At 62.4% G+C, this 21,230-nt stretch overlaps 1 protein-coding gene across 1 annotated transcript; it reads left to right on the forward strand.

The window, feature by feature from the left end:
* The first annotated feature begins 18,116 nt into the window (after nt 1-18,116).
* ZNF703 (zinc finger protein 703) lies at nt 18,117-20,537 on the forward strand. Its single transcript, XM_062596850.1, has 2 exons — nt 18,117-18,338; nt 18,599-20,537. The coding sequence occupies exons 1-2, from the start codon at nt 18,117-18,119 to the stop codon at nt 19,976-19,978; spliced, it is 1,602 nt and encodes a 533-aa protein (XP_062452834.1). The 3' UTR covers nt 19,979-20,537.
* The last annotated feature ends 693 nt before the right edge of the window (nt 20,538-21,230 follow it).

Consider the following 21,230-nt stretch of genomic DNA (forward strand, 5'->3'; position numbering starts at 1 on the left):
TCTGTCAGTAAACTTGCTGGAATCAAAGCCAAAATGAAACCTGTAAAAGCAAAAGGAGAGGTGGGGAGGAAGAAAGCCTCTGCTCAGAAGCGTTTCGGGCGAGCTGGGGAGAAGGCAGAGCAAGGGCTGTCCTCCCTGCAGGTATTTTTATCTGCAGAGCTAAAAGCGACGATTTATTTTTAAAAGGGGCCCTATCCACGTTCGCTCCCCGGTGCAGGCGCGGGCTCCTCCTGCCCCGCTGAAGTCTCCGGCGGAGCGAGGTGGCTCCTTTCCGGCCCCTTTCCCACCGTTTTCCGGGGACCTCGGCCTCCGCCACCACGTCCCCGTCACCGGCGGCCGCGGCGGGTGTGCGCTCGGACGCACTTTGGCCGGAGGACGAGACTCGAAGCCGCATCTCCAGGAAGACTCAGGCCTTGCAGCACGTGCTGGGGGTCCCTGCGTGCTCTCCAGCACCCAAATCCAAAGAGAAAGCAAAGAATTCTGCAAAATTGAAACCTCCCGGTTTTGCAAAGGGCAGAAGTTGTGCGGTTTGGCCAGATGCAGCGAGTCTCGAGGCCTTTCCCAGGCCTCTGCCGGAGGTCGGAAAGCACCTGCGGGAAGCCGAGCGGCTGGCAAGCCCCCCGAGCTCCCCCGGGACGCCGGGCGGCACGACCTGCCTCGCGCCAAGCGGTCGGTCCTGCTACGCACGGAGGAGGTCGGGGGACGGGAGTGCCGAGTACCCCCGCAGCGCCGGGTACCGCCGTGGTAGGAGCACCGGGAACACGGGGCTGGCGCCGGCGGGACCCGCTGCGCCCAGCAGCCTGGAGCCTTTGCAGGAGGACGCGGGAGAAGCGCAGAACGCGGGAGAAGCTGGAGAACTGCTTTGCGGGCGGCGCGGGAGCATCCGCGCCCGCCCGGCGCAGCCGTGCCCGCGCACGGCGGCGGGAGCGCGGCGGCCCCCGGCGCCCGCAGGAGCGGCCCCGGGCCCTTTCCCGCGGCGGCAGCGGCGAGGAAAGGCGCGCGCGAGCGTGCATGTGCGCGGCTGTGACGAGAAACAGGATTCATGGTAATTTCCTGCCAGATGCCTGAGCTTCTCCAGCAGGCAGACATTTCACATGCTAAATATCAAAGCGTTCCCAGTAACAAATGTACTTCCTGCAGCTCCTCAGATCTGCCTCGGTGCCAGCAAGGCAGCGGCGGGACGCCGGGGCGAGCGGTGCGCCCGCTGCCGCCGCTCCGCTTCCCGGGCCGGCGGGCGCCGGAGCGGATCCGTGCGGCGGGACCCGGCGGGACGTCCTACCGGAGCGGCGGCAGCAGCGCCCGGCCGTGCCCCGACGGCGATCACCCCTGCCCCAGGCCCTATATGTACATATATATGTATATATATATGTGTGTATATATATATATATATATACACATTGAAGCGTGCAGGCTGTGTACCGGCATCCTCTCCTGGAGCCTGCTTGGGTTTTTTTACAGTTTTCCTTGCAATTCTTTTTAATGTTTTACAAAGTTGGTTCAAAATCTCAGCACATATAAAATCCCCCCAAACGGTGTGTTTGATTCGGTGCTGTCTTTCAAGCCGTTCTACGTGGCTTGCTAGTAGGGAAGTGGTGAAGTTCACTTGATTTAACATTTTTAGCATGTTTTAAGATCTGCGAGATGATCCCAGAGCTCTCCAAGTGGTCAGGAGCCATTGCCAGGCAGCGTGGTAACTCGCTCCTCATGTTCTTTACAAGGTATTTTTAACCTTGCAGCAAATCTCTCTCTCCCTCCTGTTCACGTCTTGTGGTGATAACAAATGCGGGAGCCTTGCAGGCTGACAGTTACTTTGCATGTGAGAAAATCATGCAAAGGACCCAAATAATCATAAATCAATATCAGCTGCACGTTGCCTATTATTTTCTATTTATTGTCTATTGGCCAAACAAGTGAATATTGACTTAGTCGGCGCAAAATGCCGATAACCGCAGACCTTGAAGGTCACAAGGACTGATACTGCTGAGGCGCAGGCTGCCGGGGCGCAGTTGTGCCCGAGGGTTTTGCAAGCCGGGACTCCAAACCGCCAGGCACCGGGGAAGGCCGTCGTCCTTGCAAACTTTTGCACGATGCCTCGTGCCGCGGCGCATCCCCAGTGCGGCGCATCCCCAACGCGGCGCATCCCGCATCGGCGGGGCGGGAGGAAGAGCGGGCACAGGCTGGCGCTTCGCCCCGGAGACCCCCCCGGCGGCCGGGGGCGGCTCTGCCGGCAGCGGCGGTGTCGCTCCGCGAGCCGGCCAGCTCCCGGTCACGGCTGTCGCTTCTCGTTAGAGCCCGCCGGCAGCCTAACGCGACTCAACTGACGCAGTCGGGGGTGACACACCAGCAGAAAGGCGCTGCAGAAACTTTACACCGTGTGGTTTCCTGCGCTGCGCCCGCTCCAGCTCTTTCCTGGAACTTTCGGGAGGCACAGCCGGCACACGAGTCAGGCCCCGAGGTGCTGAGCGGGGTCTGGGCTCGGGCTGGCGCCCTGCGCAGCACCGATGGGCTCGCGGGGCTTCTTCCGTGCGCGCGTGGCGGAGCCGGCGGGCGTCCGGGTGCAAACGCGCCGCAGCGGTCAAGCCAGCACCGGTGCAGCCAGGTGAATTTGAACCTTCACGTTTTCCAGGACACCGGGCGAGGAATGAAAACACAAGTTGCTGGCATTAACCTTAGGGATCTAAAGTGACGCTAAGAGCAATAATAACAGCCATCGCGTCCGGCGCTCTGCAAAGCAAGGTGCCGCGGGGACGCCGGCCCCTCGCCGGGGCCCTGGGCACGCGGCACCGGCGCTCGGCTCGGAGCCTCCGGTAGCGAGGACGGAGCAGCGCTGCCACTAAATCCCCAGTCTTTCTGGATCAATTTCTGTGGTATGTTTGTTGTTTTATTCGCCAAAAATACTTTCTAACTGCAAGTGTCGTAGGTAACGAGTGAGCACATCCGGCACTTTGGGGAGATCAATATCTTTGTGGTTGTAAATATCCCGGGAAATCGATGGGGGATGTAAAATGCATTCTGTCTATTTTCACTTTTAACATCTCTTTGTAATAAAAATGCTATTTTAATAAATGAAAATGGGGAGCTTCACTGCTGAGCCGCGCGTGCCTGGCCGTGGTGCGGCTTTTAGTCCCCGCCAGCCGCCAGCTCCCAGGGCGCAAGGAGCCGGGAAGAGGCCGAGCTGTCGCCATTCCCGGCTCCCGCTGCCAGGAGAAGCCGAGCGCATCCCACCGCTTCGGCGCCCCGGAGCCCTCGGCTGCGCGACTCGAACCTCCGCCTGGCTGCGGCGGCCGCGCAATGCCGAATCCCAGCACCCGGGTAACTGCAGGCAGAGCATCTCCTTCCCCGCTGACGAGGGCAACGTGTAAGGAAGAAACCACCAGAAGAGCAAATAAATAAAGAGCGCAGCTTTAATAACGGGGAAATTACCCAGCTTAAGTACACAATCGTCTCGCATTTTGCTAAACTTTATGACACACGATGACAAGTTAATAAATGAGATGTCTTACCAGCAGTAAAACAGCTGTTACCAGCCACCTTGTACGTCTGGGTAGCCCAGAGCCAAAGAACCCACCGAGCCAACTGCAAAGAAACTGGTTATTTCTGTTTGTCGAAATAGCCCGCGTAATAAATCACCGTTAATGATGCTGTCACTTATCAAAGGGAAAGCTCTTGTTGCAAAAGCCTTTGAAGTCCCGGCACCTATAATTTCCTACCTGTTCAAAGGTGCCTTTGTGGACGTGTCAGGCCTGGGGCTGGCGGGAGCCGGGAGGAACCGGGGGCTTCGTCACCGGCCCGCGGGGACGGGGAAGCGGCGGGCGCCCGCGCGCCCTGCACGGCCGCGGCTGAGCCGCTGGCCCGAGCTCGGCGCCCGGCGAGGACGACCTCGGCGCGAAGAGCAGCCGCGCACGGGCCCGCGGCGAGGCTGGGCGCAGCGGTCGCTGCCCGGGGCCCCATCCGTCTAGGAGGAACGTGTTTCTTTTCCGCAGACCTAGAGGGTTTCCCCCCCCCTTCTTATTGCCTCTTGAAAGAGGCAGCTCCTGCGCAGCTTTGTCGTTTCTCCCCCGCTGAAGACACTTTCTCCTTTCTTCTCATCCGCGGAGGCACCTCACCCGCCTCAGAGCGGCTGCTGCAGGAAGTCTTCACCTGTCACCTCTCCCCAAGTGACTGCAGAAAACAGCACGGAAAAGCTATAAATAATTAAGCCCCATCCAACACTGGTGCAGTGACTAAATATCAAAACCGCTTGAGCACTGCTAGCACCCGCTTGATAGCCGGGTGGAAAACTCGCCCGGCGCGGGAGGAGGGCGCGCGCGGCGAGGGACGCGGGCTGGGGCCGGGGCTCCCGGCCGGGCCCTGCCCCACCGCGCCGCACGAGCCCCCACGGCCCCGGCCCCGGCCCCGGCCCCAGCAGGCCCCCGAGGAGCGGGCCGGGCTGGCCGCTCGGAGCCCCGGCCGGGCGCCCGGCGCGTCGGCGGCACGGGAGGAACCTCGCGCGCTCCCATCGCTTCTCCCTATTAACATGCATGATCTGCTGATCAAATCCCACCGCTGTCTCGGGGCTTGTAAGAAGTTAACATCAAAGCCGTGCAAGGGAGGGAAAGGCAAGTGCTGGAGAGAGATGTCACATTAGTGTCTGGCTCTCCGAGAGCTTCTGCATTTCAAACCTTGTTCGTCAAGACTTCAACTTCATCGCCCCGCTTCCCCGGAGAAGAAAACACGCCACGGGCGCACGCAGAGACGCGTCGGAGGCCCGGATGGCGCCGGGAAGCTCCCGCCCCGGGGGGGGGGGTTGCAGCCCCCACCGAGCCGGGGCCGTGGGCGCTGCCCCGCAGCTGCTCCGGCTCCTCCGTTGCCAGCAGCGGAGCGGCGCAAGCTGACGGCAAAAATCCTGCCGCTGTCGGGGCATCGGCCTGGCTGACAGGGGTGAGATAGAAACTCTCCCCCTGGGCAGCTCCGTAATTGCTCGGGAGGGCGTCAGCTCAACGCGGCGTGATTAAATTCCCAAGCGAGCAACCGGGAAGATAATTAACTTTTGGAACAACTCACCTGCGAGAGGGAGTATCCAGCACTGAAGGTCTCGGTGGAGCGAGCGATACGGCTAAAAGCCGCGCTCCTGCTCCGGGAGGTGACCCCGGAGCGCGCGTGCCGGGAAGGGTCCTCGTGGGATTGCAAAGTGCTGATTTCCCTGAATCCAAGCGATCTGCAGGGGCACTCTGGGCTCCAGCTTTCCACAGAAGGCGCTGCCAGCCCCCCCGGCGCTCCCGGGGCGCTCGGAGCCGGGGCGGCTTTGCAGCACTTCGGGGGCCGCCCGCAGGCTCCCGGCCCTCCCTGGCCCCCGCTCCCGGGGCACCTGCCAGCCCGGGTGGCTGCTTTTATCAGCCCGGTCCCGGGGGGATTTACGGCCACGCGCCTTTGACACAGGCCTCTGATAAGCATGGGGAATATTTCCGTTCCAAGGCGCTGCGAGCCCCGAACGAAGAGGGTTTACGGGCAGCAGCGCTCCTGGGAGCGGCTGCTAAAACAAGACCGTAACCCTGCGCTGGAAGGCGCTGTAGACGCAGGGGAGCAGCGGGGAATATTTCCACTTCAGTCAGGGGCATCTCTGGGAGAGAACGCAGCCAGGGCTGTGCAGAATTTGTCAGAGGATTAGCTGGGCAGAGAGAGAGCGCAGGATTTTTCCCCTTCGTGCTCCCTCGGCTGTTATTCCAAATTAGGCTGTTCGTGTTCGGCTCGCAGGAGGGTAATGAAAACCAGAAGGGAGCAGCAGCAGGAGCCTGCCTGGGGGCAGGGGATGGGGACCGGGCGGCGGAAAACTCCTGGTGTGCGCCCGGCCGGCCAAGGGGCGCGGGACGCGCAGGGCGCCCACGGTTCCCGTGCCCCGCAGCGCCCGCGCCACGCACCCCGCTGCCCGGCCCGGCCCCCGGCTGCATCCCGCCGCATCCCGCCGCTGCATCCCGCAGCCTGGGGCTCGCAGGATGGCGCAGCACAGGGCCCATCTCAGCCCTGTGCCGGGGGCTCCCACGCCGGCTGGCCGGGGTCCTGGCTCCGGAGCAGCCGCCAAGGCCTGGCGCTCTCCCTGCAGCAGCCTCTGCTCACTGTCAACTGTTTCCAGCGTGATTTATTTGAGGTTTACGCTCCGATCTGTAATGCGAAACCGCCGAGCGCATTTCTTCCTCCTTGTAATTAAAGCCCCTGATGCTGAAGCGCACACCTGGTATAAACAACCATAAAAAAGAAAAGTGCGTGTGCAGCGCCAGCTCCGCTTTTAGGCACTGGGAACACAGCCTGACACTGGCGTGCCCTTCCTCGAGGCGGGCACCGGGCACCCTCAGGGAGGAAACGCCGGGAATCAGGCTCGGCAGAGCTGCCAGGGCCGAGCTGTGCTTTTCTTGAGATTTTTTGGGTGCTGTTTGGGCAGGAACGGGGTCCACGGCAGGAGGCCAGGGCTGCGCCGGCTGGCGAGCCGGTGCCGCGGCATGCAGCGCCGCGCCACCGCCGGAAGAGCGCGATTCCAGGGCTGAGCTCCAGGCTTTAAAGAAAAATGATTAAAAACTGGTGGGTCTGCACTTCCCAGCGGTTTGCAGAGTTATATAGCAATGGTTTTCCTGAACTTTATTCAAATGCCACGGGATGAAGCCAGAGCGAATTTGCAAACACGCTGGCGGCTGCTGGCGGGGGCGGGCGAGCTAAGCAGCGTGCGTTTCCCGCGGCAGGCGGGCGCCGCGAGCGTGCGGAGCTGGGCCTGCTCCCCGCTCCGCGCCGCCGGATCAGGCCCCGTCTCGCAGGAGCAGGCGGCTCTTTGCCCTCGTTTCCCTGCCCCGGAGGCTCCAGCAGAACCTCGTTCCCCTGGTGATTTTAAGCTTTCTTCTAATTTCCAGCCTGACTCTTCTTCGTGGCTAATTTATTCCCTTTGTCCTTGTGCCAACGTCGTCCTTTAACTTGCACAGCTCATCCCCCTGCCCGGCGCTCACCCCCCGCGGGTTTATAAAGAGCAGTCATTTCCCTGCTCAGCCGCTGCGTTTTCAGATAAACAGGCCAAATTCAGCAGGTTTTGGGGTCTCTTTCCCAGCAGCCGTGCTCCTGCCCCTCCGCTGCCTGTGCGACCGGCCGGCGCAAAGCCGGGCAGGAACGAGCTTGGACTACCCATGCGCTGAGCATGGGAAAGCCGCTGGCCTCCCCGCGCAGGCAGAAAGGCAGGATAAACAGGTTTGGGGGTGGCAGGGAGAGGGAAACGGGCACGTCGGCCCGGCCCGGCTCCGCGCGCTGCGGCACCGGGCAAAGCCCGGGTCCCGGGACTCGCCACAAGCCCTCCCGGGCTGCCCGAGCGCAGGCGAGAGCCCAGCCGCTGCCGCCCCCGCTCCATATTTCACCCGAGCGCTGATAACCGTTGGCCATGTCACCGTGGAAAGCCAAGAACTCAAAGCAATTTTAAATGAACTTTCAAAATGATGAACAAAGAGCCCTTGTCCATGTTATACTGCAAATAAATCACACCAAAATGATAGTTGTAATTCCCAAAAGTACACAGAGAATTGATTTTCCTATGACATTTATCATGATAAACCGGTGCAGCAGCATGCAGGCACATCTTAAGTTGCAGCTGGTCGACTCCCTCCCATTTATCTCCCGGCCCATCTTCCCCGGCCGCGTTTGCACGGTTGCACAAGCAATCATCGCTGCTAAGGACGACGGGCCGCGGGCTGCTTCCCGCTCGCCCTGGCGCGAAGCTCGCGCCAGGCTCGTCTCCTCGCGGCTGCAAGGCTCGACCTGCTGTCGTTGCTCACCTGGACTCCACGGGCACGGGCCGGGCTTCCCGAGCCGCCGGCGTGTGCCAGGGCGCCCAGATGCACCTGGATGTGACCAGTGGGTTCCTCTGCATCCCACAGCCTCGCTGCCCACTGCTGCCTTCGTTTCACCTCGGACCTCACTGCAAAGCCCAGAAACGGCCCCGATTCCCACGTGCGCCGACGGAGCAGCGGGAGCGCTGCGCTCCCGGGGAGAGCCGCGGGCGCACCGGGATGCTTTGGCACCGACCAACCCCCCTCCCGCAGCAGTTACGTGGGGCCAACGGTGCTTTCGAGTTGCAGTCGGGTTTCTCGGGCGCACCGCCGGGCGCCTGCGCGCTCGCCGCCCTCGTCCCGGCGTCACCTTCCCTCCTGTATTTGTCTTGCTGCTGCTGCTGCAGCGAAAATGTATTGGCTTTGCAGTTAGCGATTACACATCATCACATACCCAATTTATAACACCATACCCCAAAGAACAGATGTAATAAAGCCAGGCCAGGAAGCAGCGATGTTATAAAACAGAGCAGTCAGCTCAGAGGTCCTCGCCGGCGCGCGGGGAGACAAATCCCGCAGGCGCTGGGGCCGGTGGCCGGGGGCTCGGCCGCGCGCCGCACCGGGCGCCAGGCGCCGGCACTGCTCCGAGCAGCCCTCGGCGCCAGCACCGCCCTTCGAAAGGGCAAAACTCACGTTCAGGACGGCCTGAACGCAGGGTAATTAGAGGCCCTGGTGCGTCCGAAGGAGGCCGAGGATTCCCGGCACCCGGGGCTGAGCCGCTCGGGAGGGCTCTTGGCAGCGGTCGCCCCTCCGGGAGGCATTCGCTAGTAAAACGCTCCTGCAAAATGAATGGAAATAATGATACAGAAATGGCACCGGCCTTGAAATGTGTATTAGTGTAACATTAAACTGCTGTTACGGATTGAAGCATAAATCAGCACGAGGCCGGAGCCGGAGCCCGATGCTCCAGCAGGGCTGGAGCCGCCGGGGAGCGGAGCAGCCGGCCCTCAGCGCCGGGACGCCGCGTCCCCCTGGGGCCCGTCCGGCTCGCGAAGGGTCCGCGGAGGGGCCGGGTGCAGGGCATGTCCCACGTCCACGGCGAGGTGGGTGCCGGCTGCTCCGCGGCAGGGCCGAATCCCGGGATCCAGCTCCCATCTCCGGCTGGCTGCTCCTGCTCGGCAGCCCCGGTCCCTTCCCGAGCCGTGGCCTAAAGTCCCCGGCCGTTTTCCGAGGGTTTCTTACAGCAGGTCGCCTTGCTCCGCCGCGGCTCCGGGAGAGCTGCTGCCCTGCTGCAGCCGAGAGCTGGCCGGAACGGCTCGGTTCCACTTGGATCGGCTCGGCTCGGCTCGGCTCGGCTCGGCTCGGCGGGAGAAGCCGGGAGCGGGCGCCGGAGCCGAGCACCCCCAGCCGCTCCGGGCCCTCCGGCTCGCCCCAGCTGGCCGCAGCGCTGTCACTCCAGCTGCTGCGGAGCGGCGCGTTCCCGTTGCCAAGATATGGATTTGGTTTTAATAACAGTTAGTGCAAACATTGTAAATTTACTGCTGCTGGAGAGAGTTTTTGAAAACGTCCAGCTCTGGCTATAATTTTTCAATCGCACCAGCTGTTTGTGCTCTGTTCATACCTGACACACTGCTTTGAAATAGCAATCACTGTATTTATAAGAAGGGAAGGACTCATAAATATGTCAAGAGTGGAATATACAACGCCATATTTCACCATTTTCTATTTTAAAATTGTGAGTTATGGCTACAGAAATGTGGTCCCATTAAAGGTGATATGATGTATTTTGTGTCTTGCTCAGGAGCCCATCCATCACCGAGACAATAAAGAAAACCGCACTTACTTTTTTTCTCTGTCGTCTGTAATTTATGATGCCCAAAAAGCTGTAACCTTTTGGCAGGCTTTGCAGAAACTGCTGCACTGTTAGCAACTAAATAACCTTTTATAAGGTTTTAAATGTGTTGCTACAGTCTCAATGCACTTGCTGTATCGATTCAGAAGATCCTGCAAAAAAGGGGAAAGGAACATGATCTATAACAGGATCGATAACAGTATATAGATTGTTGAAAGATGCTTCTAATGATTTTTGCCAGCCGTCATCTTTCAGCGCGCTGCTCCCCATCTTTTAGGCTTGGGTCCTCGCTCAAATTAATGAACCTCGCCGGGCGCCTGGGAGCGCCGCGCCGGCGGCCGCCGGCCCCGGGTGCAGCCTGGCCGCGGGGCCCTGGGGGGCCGCGCGCGGAGATCCCCCCGCTCCGGCCGGGCGCCCGCCGCTGCCAGCTCTCCCCGCTTCAGCAAACGGCCCTTTTTTCCCCAAAATTGAGGGCTGGGTCCCGGCAGGGCACCTGGCCCTGGGGCGGCGGCGCCCTTGAAACGCCTCTCCCGGCTCCGACTCTCTGTCCCTATGTCCCCCCCCCAGAACAGCCGCCGAGCCGCTATTAACGTTAGACGTGAAACGAGAGGGCGAGTTATTAAACGTAAAATATGCGGAGCCCTGCTAGAACTGGCTGCGCAGTTCATAAACACGACGGCTTAATTTCATCCGCACCGCAACCGGCTGACGGAGCGTTACGCGGCGCGCTGCTAATTGCGGTTGTTAACGGAGCCGGAGAGCGGGCGGATTACGGAAGGGCTTTTACGGAAAGGCAGAGCCGCCTGCAAAGGGCAGCGCCGCCGCCGCCGCAAAACCCCTTCCAGCCGGGGCCGCGTCCCGGCTCCCGCCGGAGCAGCTGGGACCGCGCTGCGCGCCGCGCGCGGCGGCACCGCTTCAGCGCTGCGCCCTTTTCCTGGAGCACACGTGCTTTTTCCACCCAGCGTGTTATCCGGGAGTCACCGCGGTTATCTGGAGCGCGTCGCTCGCGCGCAGCAAATGCAGATTAATGTAGTCTTCACGTTGCGCCGGGGCACGAACGGGGAACGCTGACATCAGCCTGCAAGTGGAATTAGCTTTTGCATTATGTGGGGTGAGACCGAGGTGTTGAAACGCGCGGACGAGGCTTTCCAAGCTGCAGAGAACCGTCCTGGCAGCAGTGCAAAAACGCTGCCGGCCTCCAGAAGCCGGAGGGAAGCCGAGCGGGGCCTCGGCTCGCGCCGCCCTCCACAGCCCTGCCGTTCTGCCTCGCGCCGCCCCGCTTGCTGCAAGCTCATCTCGTCCGGAGGGGCGAAGGGCTGCTCCCCTCGCGCCGCCGCCCCACCACCGCGCAGCCCCCGGGGCGGCGGAGGCAGCGCCGGGGGGCGGCACCGGGCCCCGCTCCGCCACGGTTTGGGCCGAGAGGGTCGTGAATGAGGACGAAGGGAAAACAAATGATGCCAGAAGCAGGTGAAGGAAGTGTAGGAGCATTATGTATAATATTAAATTTAATGCTATTCCATTTTCCATCTCAGTTATTAAATTAACTGAGAACTATGCTTGCACTTAAAAGATTCCTGTCATATTTTATGCACACGACGATCTCAGAGTAATGCATGCTAGAAATATGTCATGTTAAATTACAGATACCAATAAACCTGACTTAAACTCAGCATTGATCATGTGTGGCGGATAAACTCCGCCGGGCCGGGTTCCCCCAGGGCCTCGCGCCCCGGGGAGGTGCTGCTCCCCGGAGCAGACGCCGCTGGGTCGGCAGCGGGTCCCCGTGCCCCGGGGTGGGCGTCGCGGCCGGGGGGGCTGGCGGCCGGCTGCGCTCGCGCTGCGGGCGGTGGTACGGCGCGCCGAGCTCCCCGGGGCTCCCCGCTTGCACCCACGACGTGCGCTGATGCGTTTTGGCTCCGGCGCTCAGGGGATTCCTCTTCCCGCCGCGCCCCCGTCGCTGGAGCAGAGCGGAGGAGCCGCGAGCCGGGGCTGCACAGGCGCCGAAACACGGCTGCGGGCAAAGCTGCTCCCCACCCGCCCCCCTCCCCGTGCGCACCCCGGCGGGAGCATCCCCGCTGCCCCCGGCTGCACGGGGCAACTTCGCCGAGGGTCTCCCGAGCGCCCGTGGGGCTCGCGAGGCCCCGCAGCGGTGCGACGCGAGGAACCGGGGTGCATGCCCCACGCCCCGCGCCCCACGCCCCACGCCCCACGCCCCACATCCTGCACCCCACGTCCCACACCCCACGTCCCGCGCCCTGCACCCCACGCCCCACGTCCCGCGCCCCACATCCCACGCCCCGCGCCCCGTGCCCCACGCCCTGCGTCCCGCACCCTGCGCCCCGCGCCCCCCGTCCCGCGCCCTGCACCCCACGCCCCGTGCCCCACATCCCACGCCCCGTGCCCCCCGTCCCGCGCCGAGTGGGGCGCCCCGGGCAGCAACGGGGCGCAGGCGCGCGTGCCGCGGGGCCGCTTCCTCCTGCTCCAGGTGGCCGCGATCCAGCGCGGGATTTACGGTGCCCTGACCCGGCGCTGTCGGAGGGAACAGGCAGATTAATGGGGTGGGCGGGCTGGTGCAATAATCGTTTGTTTGATGTGACAGGGCTGATCGGCGCTGATTTACTTACAGACTGATAGGCTTTTAATTGAGCACCTCCGTCTCCGTCACATCAAAGGCAGAGGCTGACAAGGGGCCCCTTTTACCAAAAGCTCCCGGTGACTGACAGATCCTGGATGCTAATTCTGCTGGGGAGGGGGGGTCCTGCTTTTTTTCTGTTTTTCTTCCTTTTTTTTTTTTTTTTTTTCCTTTCTTTTCCCCTCAGCATTGGCCAAGGCAGGCACGGAAAAGGCCCCTTTGCTGCAGGCGGGAGCCCCTCGCCGCCCCCTCCAGCACGGCCAAAGGCTCCCGCGCGCTGCTTCGCCAGCGGCGGTTTTTTGCAAAAAGTGGCCTTTTCGCAAAGCAGCGTTTCTGCGATTTTTGGGGCGCCCCGGCCGTCGCCGCGGCCGGGCTCCTGGCGGGCGCAGACGGCCTGGCCGAGCCCCGGCAGAGGCACCGCTGCTGCCACGCGCGCCAATACCCACCTCTAGTTCCCAGGTTCAAATTTTTCCAAGTTTAACCAAACCCTATTTCTGGTCCTGTCCGTATCAGCTAATGAACAGGAGATGGTTTGAACGACGCAGAAAGTGGGAGGCAGAGGCCAGCGCGGGGTTGCCTTATTGCTGGCTTTTTTTGGTGTACCAGGGCCCCGAGCCCCTCCGACTCCTTGTGAAAGACTTATGGGAGATTATATTCTTAATGGGAAATTTAAGAAAGTGGATATAAATCACAGTGCTTTTACCTAACCTGTGGTGCAATGCTCGCCTGAGCCTTTGGGTTGGATTAGTTATGTATATTTATGTTTTAAAGTCTGATGTGTTTTTCAGTATCTAAATATAAATTATTTTTACTGTATCAATGATTAAATATTTTTCTTTGAGATCATAGAGTCCAAAAAAATAAATGTTTCTGAAAAGGCATTCAAAAAATTTAAAAGAAGGAAAAAAAATCCCTCTGAAAACCCCTTTTGTCATTTGCAACCAATAAAAATGCCTATTGTTATGAAAGGCTCATAAATAATCTGATTTTGGCATGCTTTCATACCATACAGAAAATGAATAAATTAAACTTGATTTACAGCCTTTTTCATTTTTATTAGAGCCGCTCCAAACATTTTATGTAACGTACGTGCCAGATGAGCTACTCCAAATGGTTTGAGGCTCCAGTACCGATATTATATAAATTAAGTTGTTTTAATTTACATAGTGTAATTAACTAAGACTGGCAAAGAAAGAAAGAAAACCGGAGGTAATGGTGGGTTTTTTCACTCCTTTGGCGGCTGGGCGAAGCCCTGGGGCCGAGCGGCGGCCGGAGGCAGCAGAGGCTTCCCGGGGCCAACCCGCCTTGCTAGAAAGTGCGTTTTTGAAGATAAACAGGCAAAAACCCCCTCTCCAGTGATGCCGCAGTGGCGCCGGCGCGCTGCGACGTGCCGCCCGGCCCCGCAGCGTAGCGGGAGCTTTTTCCCTCCAAAGCGCTTGGCAAGCGCGCGGTTCTCCTCCCCCTCGCGATTTATCCTGTAGAATTTCACACCGGGAAACAGCTTCATTACATCAACAACAGGAAGACCCCACTGATTTGTCACGTAGAAAACCAGCTGTTAGTCGCACATCAAGGGAATAGCGGAGGGGAAAAAAAAAAAATCTCACCTTTTTTGCCTTCGCTGCTCACGCGGCTCCTTAGCGCCGGTCGCTCTGCAGAGGGAAGTGAGCCACGGGGCTACTCCGTAAGTAACCATCACCCAGCGAGTATCAGCTAATATCTAAGCGTCTTCCCGCATTTCCTGCCACGTGACTGCTTGGGGAAGAAAGATTAATTCCAACTTTCGAAAAGAAAACACTACTTTTATCATTGCCAGAAGTCTATATGGGTTTTAAAAAGAAAAAGTGCTTGCTTGTCATTTTACATCTTGCAGTTTTGTCAGTTGTTTTAAAACATGTCTCCTGTAATAAATAGGATCATTTTTACGCCCTGGTGCTGCGGTCAGAGGGGAGGCCGTGGCCGTGCGGCGCCGGCGGCGGGCGATTTCCCTCCGCAATAGCAGGGGTGCAGCAAGCGGCGGCACGCGAGCGTCGGAGAAGGGATGCCCGAGCCCGGAGCCCGTGTAAGTCTGTGCCGCAGCCGGCAAAACTCGTGACGCTGAGCGCGACCTGCCGCCTAGCCACAGCGCTGGGGCGTCTTGCAGAACTGGACAGGGATGTTTTTCTTTTCTTTTTTTGTATTAACAAAAACCAGGGTGTAGAAACGCCTCTTCCGAGGACGACCCAACGGCGAGCCGTGCACCCCGGGTCCCCAGGTAAAGGAACGCGCTGGACTCCCGGGAAACCCCTTTCAGTGCGATTTAATATCTGTTTATTTAATACCACAGTTTGTACATCGGCTACCTCGGTAAGTGCTTCTCTGGCGGCGGCATCATCGCTGTCCTGCCCACCACGAGCGGCTCGCCTCCTGCGCCAGCGGCTCTGCCGGCAGGCCGGTTACCGCGGGGGTTTTTCCTGTGGTCCCTGCACGCCGCTCGTTTCCTCCTTTGCTTTTTTCCCTTCGCTCTTTAAAAATACCTGATGTGTCATGTGTGCCTTCCTCTGGAAAGCACCTTTCCGCAGCGCCTAGGCGGGACGAGGCCGGAAGCGCGCGCCTGGAGCGACGGACACCCTGGTTTTCCGAGCAAGGAAGCCTCGGCAAAGAGCCGTCGCGAGCCGCTGGAAGAGCCTGAGCGCGAAAGGGAAACCAAACTGCCGGCTCAGCGTGGAGGCTCCGCCGCTTGTGCAGACGGAGCCGCGCGGGGAGACGCTGCTCCGCGCTGCCGCGGTGGGAATTGGTAGGGTCGCAAGCAGCAAGCTTCGCCGGCGCCTCCGGAGAGCCCGGCCCCGCAGACGCTCGCACATACCTTCACTCTCAAGCATTTTTTTTAGGTCACGTCCTCCCGTGAAAACCACGTGCATAAGGTTAAGCTCGTGTTTAGGCGCTCGCTGGCGTAACGGTAGTCGCGCCGGGGCCCCCGTCCCAGCAGGACCCCCGGTGCCACGCTCGCACGACCGCCGGACGACACGGAGGCTCGATTTCCAGAAGCGATTTTATGCCTCCTTTGAGCAGCAAAACCTCCTTAGCAGCAGCCCAGGTTGGGCAGTCCTTGATTTAGGGAGCAAAAATATCATCAGTCATGCGGCCTAAGCTTTTTTGACTTTACTTTTTTTTTTTTTTTTTGCAAAAAGTTTTGCTCATCGTTTAGTGCTCTGTGATATTTTTACGCGGCAAGGGGGCTCACACTTTGCTGGAACATCCTTGTAGAGGACGAGGTGACTTGTCGCAGGGCTGAGCCGGAGGCAGAAGTCTGATTTTCTCTGCCTCTGGTTCCCGGGCTCCTTGATGAGGAAGGACCGTCCGAGACTCGGTGGTGAGCGCTGCAGCCAGAGCCCGTCACAGCACAGCGCTGAAGAGGCTCCTCGCGGCTCTGAGGGTCTCTTGGAGAAGTTTTGGTGCCACAAACACATGCTGAATCTGGAATTTTTATTTGCAGCATGCTGGTAGCAGCACCGGCTTATTCCTGCCGCTGCCCGCCAGCTCCGGGCTGCTTCGGCTCCGGACAGTGCTGCGTCGAAGGAGAACAGCCCGAGCGGGCAGCCGGCACCGCCGGCGCTCCGGCTCCGCAGGAGCACGGGCGGCCGCCGGGGTGCAGTTGCTGTCCCACGCTTTTCCCCCCTTATTCTGCTTTATTTATTAATTTTAGCTATTTTTATTAGTGCAGCATTGCCGTACCACTGGAATTGCTTTGGGGAAAGGGCTTTTTTCCCATTTCCTTCCGACTGGAATGGCTCCCTTGAAATGCAGCCCTCTCCTGTTGCACCGCCGCTGTCCGGATTGAATCAATCTTGTGGTCAGCTTTGGGGAAGGCGGGGGGGAAATGGGGAAAAAAAGGGCTCACAAAGCGGCCAAGCAGGTCTGACAACCGCCGCAATTGCCAGTGCCTGCAGAAGCAGGTCCTGAAGCCCGGCCACACCAGCGCGATGCCGGCGCGGCAGGGAAATCCAGCGCGGCTCGCTTTCCCGGAGCCCGGAGCGCGCCGGCTCCGTAGCGGGTGGCCGTAGGAACTTAATAATAGCAACGCTGTTGTAACATAAAGCATCTGTCAGGATTTAATATGATTAATTATACATGTCTGCCCGCCTGCCTTCCCTCGCCCTCGCCGGGAAGGCAGGAGGAACCGGCGTGCCGAAGGCGCCGCGGCGGAGCTGGGTGCGCCGGGAGCGCGCCGGCCCCGGGACCGGCACCTCGAGGGCTGGCGCTTCCCCGCCGACCCCAGCTTTGCGGCAACCAGCTGCCATGCAGTGCACCGCTGGCAAATTATACGCCTGAAGCCAGGAGGACGTGAAAGAAAACACGAAAATGTCAAACATCCAGAGTTATAAATACGCCCGCGGTACGCCACGCCAGCCAGGGAGCAGGGTTACGGGGGTTTCAATAGGTAATTTGTTCCAGATAAGCCTTGGTCTTAACAGCGCGGCGATGACATCAGGCTTCGCTCTGCAGTCGCGGCGCAGCCCGGCTCGCTCGGCGCCGCACGCAGCGCGCACAGACCGCCTGCACGGGCCTCCTCCGCGCCGTCCCGGCACCGCGGGGCTGCCTGGAGAGCTTAATTCAAGGAAGTCTGGAAAAGGTAACTGGGAATTAGAAAGCGAATTGTCAGGAAGCTCCAGTTCGGTGCCCCATGGTCTGCACCGTCCCTGGAAAACTCTTTGGGCTCTGAAGAGCAAAGAAGGTGGAAGAGGAGGGCGCGTGGGCAGCAAGGCCAGGCTGGGTGGTTCACGGCGTGCCGGTTCACTGGAGGCCGCTCCATGCTTGCCGGCTGCATACGGCCGCTAGCCAGTGCTCGCTCCTTTAGCACCAAAAAATGGTCTGCGACAGCCAAGAGCTCCTGCTCTTCAAAATAATATAAATGGCGGTGATTACAAAACGTGCAAAGTAAAAATGTCCGTACGCAAACTGCGTTGTCCCCTGTGTATAGCCCACTATCCCAACAGTAACCCCATCGCAGCCCCAGTTGGCATACAGAAGGACATCTCTGGGGCCAGCAGACCTGGCTACATGAGAAAAACGTTAAAAGTTGGTGAAAACATTGGATTTTTTGGGGGCTGGTGCATTGCACAGGGGCTGGTGCGTTGCACAGGGGCTGGTGCGGGCAGAGGGGCTGGTGCATTGCACTGGGGCTGGTGCAATGCACAGGGGCTGATGTGGGCACAGGGGCTGGTGCAGGCACAGAGGCTCGTGTGGGCCCCGGGGCTGGTGCATTGCACTGTGGCTGGTACATTGCACAGGGCCTGGTGTTGGCACAGGGGCTGGTGCGAGCACAGGGGCTGGTGTGGGCACAGGGGCTGGTGCGTTGCACAGGGGCTGGTGCAGGCAGAGGGGCTGATGTGGGTGCAGGGGCTGGTGCATTGCACTGTGGCTGGTGCATTGCACAGGGGCTGGTGCGTTGCACAGGGGCAGGTGTGGGCGCAGGGGCTGGGAGCACAGCACAGGCTCTGGGTGCAGGGCACCGGCGCCGGGCACCGCGGCTGGGCGCCCGGGCGGGCGCCGAGCGGAGCCGAGCGGAGCCGAGCCGAGCCGAGCCGAGCCGAGCCGAGCCGAGCCGAGCCGAGCCGAGCCCCGGCGGCGGCGGCGGCGGCGGCGGCGAGCCCCCCCCACCGGCGGCTCTCCCCGCCCCGGGGGCCCGGCCGGGCGCGGATTGGTGCGCGGCGCCGGCCCCCTCGGAGCGCGGCCGCCATCGGGGCTATTTGACGTGTCGGTGGGGAAGGGGAAGGGTTTTGTCTCGCCGGGGCCGCCGCCGCCGCCGCTCCGCCGCCCGCCCGGCCCGGCCCGGCCCCGCGGAGCCCGGCGCGCCCGCCGCCGCCGCCCGCCCCAAATGAGCGGTGCCCCCGGCGGGCCCCGGCCGAGGACCCCGCCGAGCCGCGCCGCCGCCTCCGCCGCGGGCGCCCCGTCGCCCCGGCCGCCCCCCGCCGACCCGCTGCGCCAGGCCAGCCGGCTGCCCATCCGCGTCCTGAAGATGCTCAGCGCCCACAGCGGCCACCTCCTGCACCCCGAGTACCTCCAGCCGCTCTCCTCCACGCCCGTCAGCCCCATCGAGGTGAGCGCCCGGCGCCCCCCGGCCCGGCGCCCCCCCGGCCGGCTCCGCCGAGCCGCGGCGGCTCGCGGCTCCGCCGCCGCCCGCCCAGCGCCCTGGCCCGGCGCCGCTGCGCTGCGCGGCGGCGGTGGGGAGGGAGGGAGGGAGAGAGGGAGGAGGTCGGGGAGAGGGGGGGTGTCGGGGGGCGGGGGGAGGTTGGGGGGCTCGGGGGCGCCGTCGGGGCCCCCCGCCCTGACCGGCGCTGCGCTCCGCTCCGCCCGCAGCTGGACGCCAAGAAGAGCCCGCTGGCGCTGCTGGCGCAGACGTGCTCGCAGATCGGCAAGCCGGACCCGCCGCCCGCCTCCAAGCTCAACGCCGTGGCCGCCGCCGGGCTGCCCGCCGCCGACAAGGAGCCCCCGGCCCGGCCCGCCGCCCCCAAGCCGCCGGGCGCTGCCGACGCGCCCCCCGAGGACAAGTCCAGCTTCAAGCCGTACGCCAAGGGCGGCGGGGAGCCGCGCAAGGAGGGCGGCGCGGACAAGGCCGGTTTTCGGGTGCCCAGCGCCGCCTGCGCCCCGTTCCCCCCGCACGCCGCCGCCGTCGCCTCGCCCGGCGGCTCCCGCGGCGCCTCGCCGCAGCACGCCGACCCCAAGGGCGCCGAGGAGAAGAAGGAGCCCGAGGCGGGCAAGGCCAGCCCCGAGGGGGCGGGCGGGGGGCGCGGGGCCGCCGAGCCCGGGGCGCACGGCGAGCCCGCCTCGGGCCGCAAGTCGGAGCCGCCCGCCCTGCCGCCCGCCGGCCACGTGGCCCCCGTCTCGCCCTACAAGCCGGGCCACTCCGTCTTCCCCCTGCCGCCCTCCAGCATCGGCTACCACGGCTCCATCGTGGGCGCCTACGCCGGCTACCCCTCGCAGTTCGTGCCCGCGCTGGACCCCACCAAGCCGGGGCTGGTGGGCAGCCAGCTGCCGGGGGCGCTGGGGCTGCCGGGCAAGGCGCCCAGCTCCAGCCCGCTGACGGGCGCCTCGCCGCCCTCCTTCATGCAGGGATTATGCAGGGACCCGTATTGCCTGAGCTACCACAGCGCCTCGCACCTGGGCACCGGCAACTGCTCCAGCTGCGTGCACGACCCCGGCAGCCTGAAAAGCGGATACCCCTTGGTGTACCCCACGCACCCGCTGCACTCGGTGCACACCACGCTCTCCTCCAGCGCCACCCCCAGCCTGCCCGGCCACCCGCTCTACACCTACGGCTTCATGCTCCAGAACGACCCCCTGCCCCACATATGCAACTGGGTGTCTGCCAGCGGACCCTGCGACAAGAGGTTTGCCACCTCGGAGGAGCTGCTCACCCACCTACGGACCCACACGGCCCTGCCGGGGGCCGAGAAACTCTTGGCGGGCTACCCTGCCTCGGGGCTGGGCTCGGCCGCCTCGTGCCACCTGCACCTCCCGCCCGCCGCCCCCGGCAGCCCCACCACGCTCCCCGGATCCCTGTCCTTGCGGAGTCCACACACTTTGGGACTAAACAGGTACCACCCGTACGGCAAGAGCCATTTGCCCGCCGCCGGCGCCCTGCCGGTGCCCTCCTTGCCCGCCGCCGGACCTTACTACTCCCCCTACGCGCTCTACGGCCAAAGACTAACTTCAGCTTCTGCACTCGGATATCAGTAACTACCGCAGCCCCAGCCCCTTCTCCAGCCTCCCCCGGCCCCCTCCACCCTCCTGGGACTGTGTATTTATTTACTGTATGTTAGCTTAAAGCTGGGAATATAAGTGCATTAATACACCAATGAATCAATGGTATGCAAAAAGTCTGTGTCCAAAAAAAAAAAAAAGAAAAAAGAAAAAAATCTTTACTTTGCAGGTGTGGGGCTTTTATTTTTCCCTTCTGTTTCTTTTGAGTTTTTTTTCCCCCTTTAATTTCCCCCCCCCCCCCGAGAAATTCTTGCATGACTCTCGACAAACAAAAAGAACCATTTCTTCCTCCTCCTCCTCCTCCTCGCTTATCATTTTGGAATTCCGTTTCTCTTCATTTGTAAACTTGACAGATGTAATTTTTTTTTAATGTGTTTTGGGGATGGGGGTGGCTCCGGGAGGAAGGAAAGGGCGAAGGCCGTGCCGTGCCGTGCCGTGCCGTGCCGGCCCGGCAGCTCTCTCCGTGCCGGAGCGCGGCGGCGGCCGTGCCGCGGCCTCGGGGCTCCCGGGCGCCGCGGGAAGGAGGACGAGGCCGGCGGCGGGGCGAGCCCGGGCCGCGCGCGGCTCCGCACCGGCCCCGGCCCCGGCCCCGGCCCCGGCCCCGGCCCCGGCCCCGGCCCCTCTCCGGGCTGCAGCGCGGGGGCTGAAGCCGGCCCGGCTCGGCGGGAAGCGGCGACCCTCGAGGAGGGAGCAGCGAGGGGCGCGAGCCCGCGCCGCCTACGGCTCCGGCTTGGTAAGTCTTATTTTGTTAATAAATGAATTCTTGGCTATATTCCGGCTGTGCTGTGTGCTCTCTTCCGGGCTCGCCCCGCGCTGCGCTCCCGCGGGGCGCGGGGTGCCGCGGCCGGGGGACGGCGGGCTCCGAGCACCATCTAGTGGCAGCGGGGGCCGGGGCGCGGGGCCCCGCCGGGGCCGGGGCCGGGGCCGCGGAGCCCCGGCCGGGGCGCGGGGTCCCGCCGGGGCCGGGGGCGCGGAGCCCCGGCCGGGGCGCGGCGGCGGGCGCGGGGCCGCGGCGGCGGAGAGGCGCGTCCGACGCCTCGGCCCCGGCTCGGTGGCCTCGGCGCTCCCGCGGCAGGACCGCGCCGGTGGTGTCGTGCGGAGGGAAGGTTCGGGAAGGCGTTTGAGCCCAGACGGCTGCAAGGAGCCCGCGTTCCCCCGGGACGCGCTCGGGAGCCCGGCGCTGTCCCTCTCCGCCCCGGGAAAAGGCGTGAGGTTTTGTGGCTGGAGT

Source organism: Rhea pennata, chromosome 28, assembly GCF_028389875.1.
Source record: "Rhea pennata isolate bPtePen1 chromosome 28, bPtePen1.pri, whole genome shotgun sequence".
Classification (NCBI taxonomy): Eukaryota; Metazoa; Chordata; class Aves; order Rheiformes; family Rheidae; genus Rhea; species Rhea pennata.

Bases quoted from the DNA above. Each gene is read 5' to 3' on its own strand.
- ZNF703 (XM_062596850.1), top strand. From the start codon at position 18,117: ATGAGCGGTGCCCCCGGCGGGCCCCGGCCGAGGACCCCGCCGAGCCGC. The intron at 18,339-18,598 runs GTGAGCGCCCGG...CTCCGCCCGCAG, and splicing joins CGCCCGTCAGCCCCATCGAG to CTGGACGCCAAGAAGAGCCC.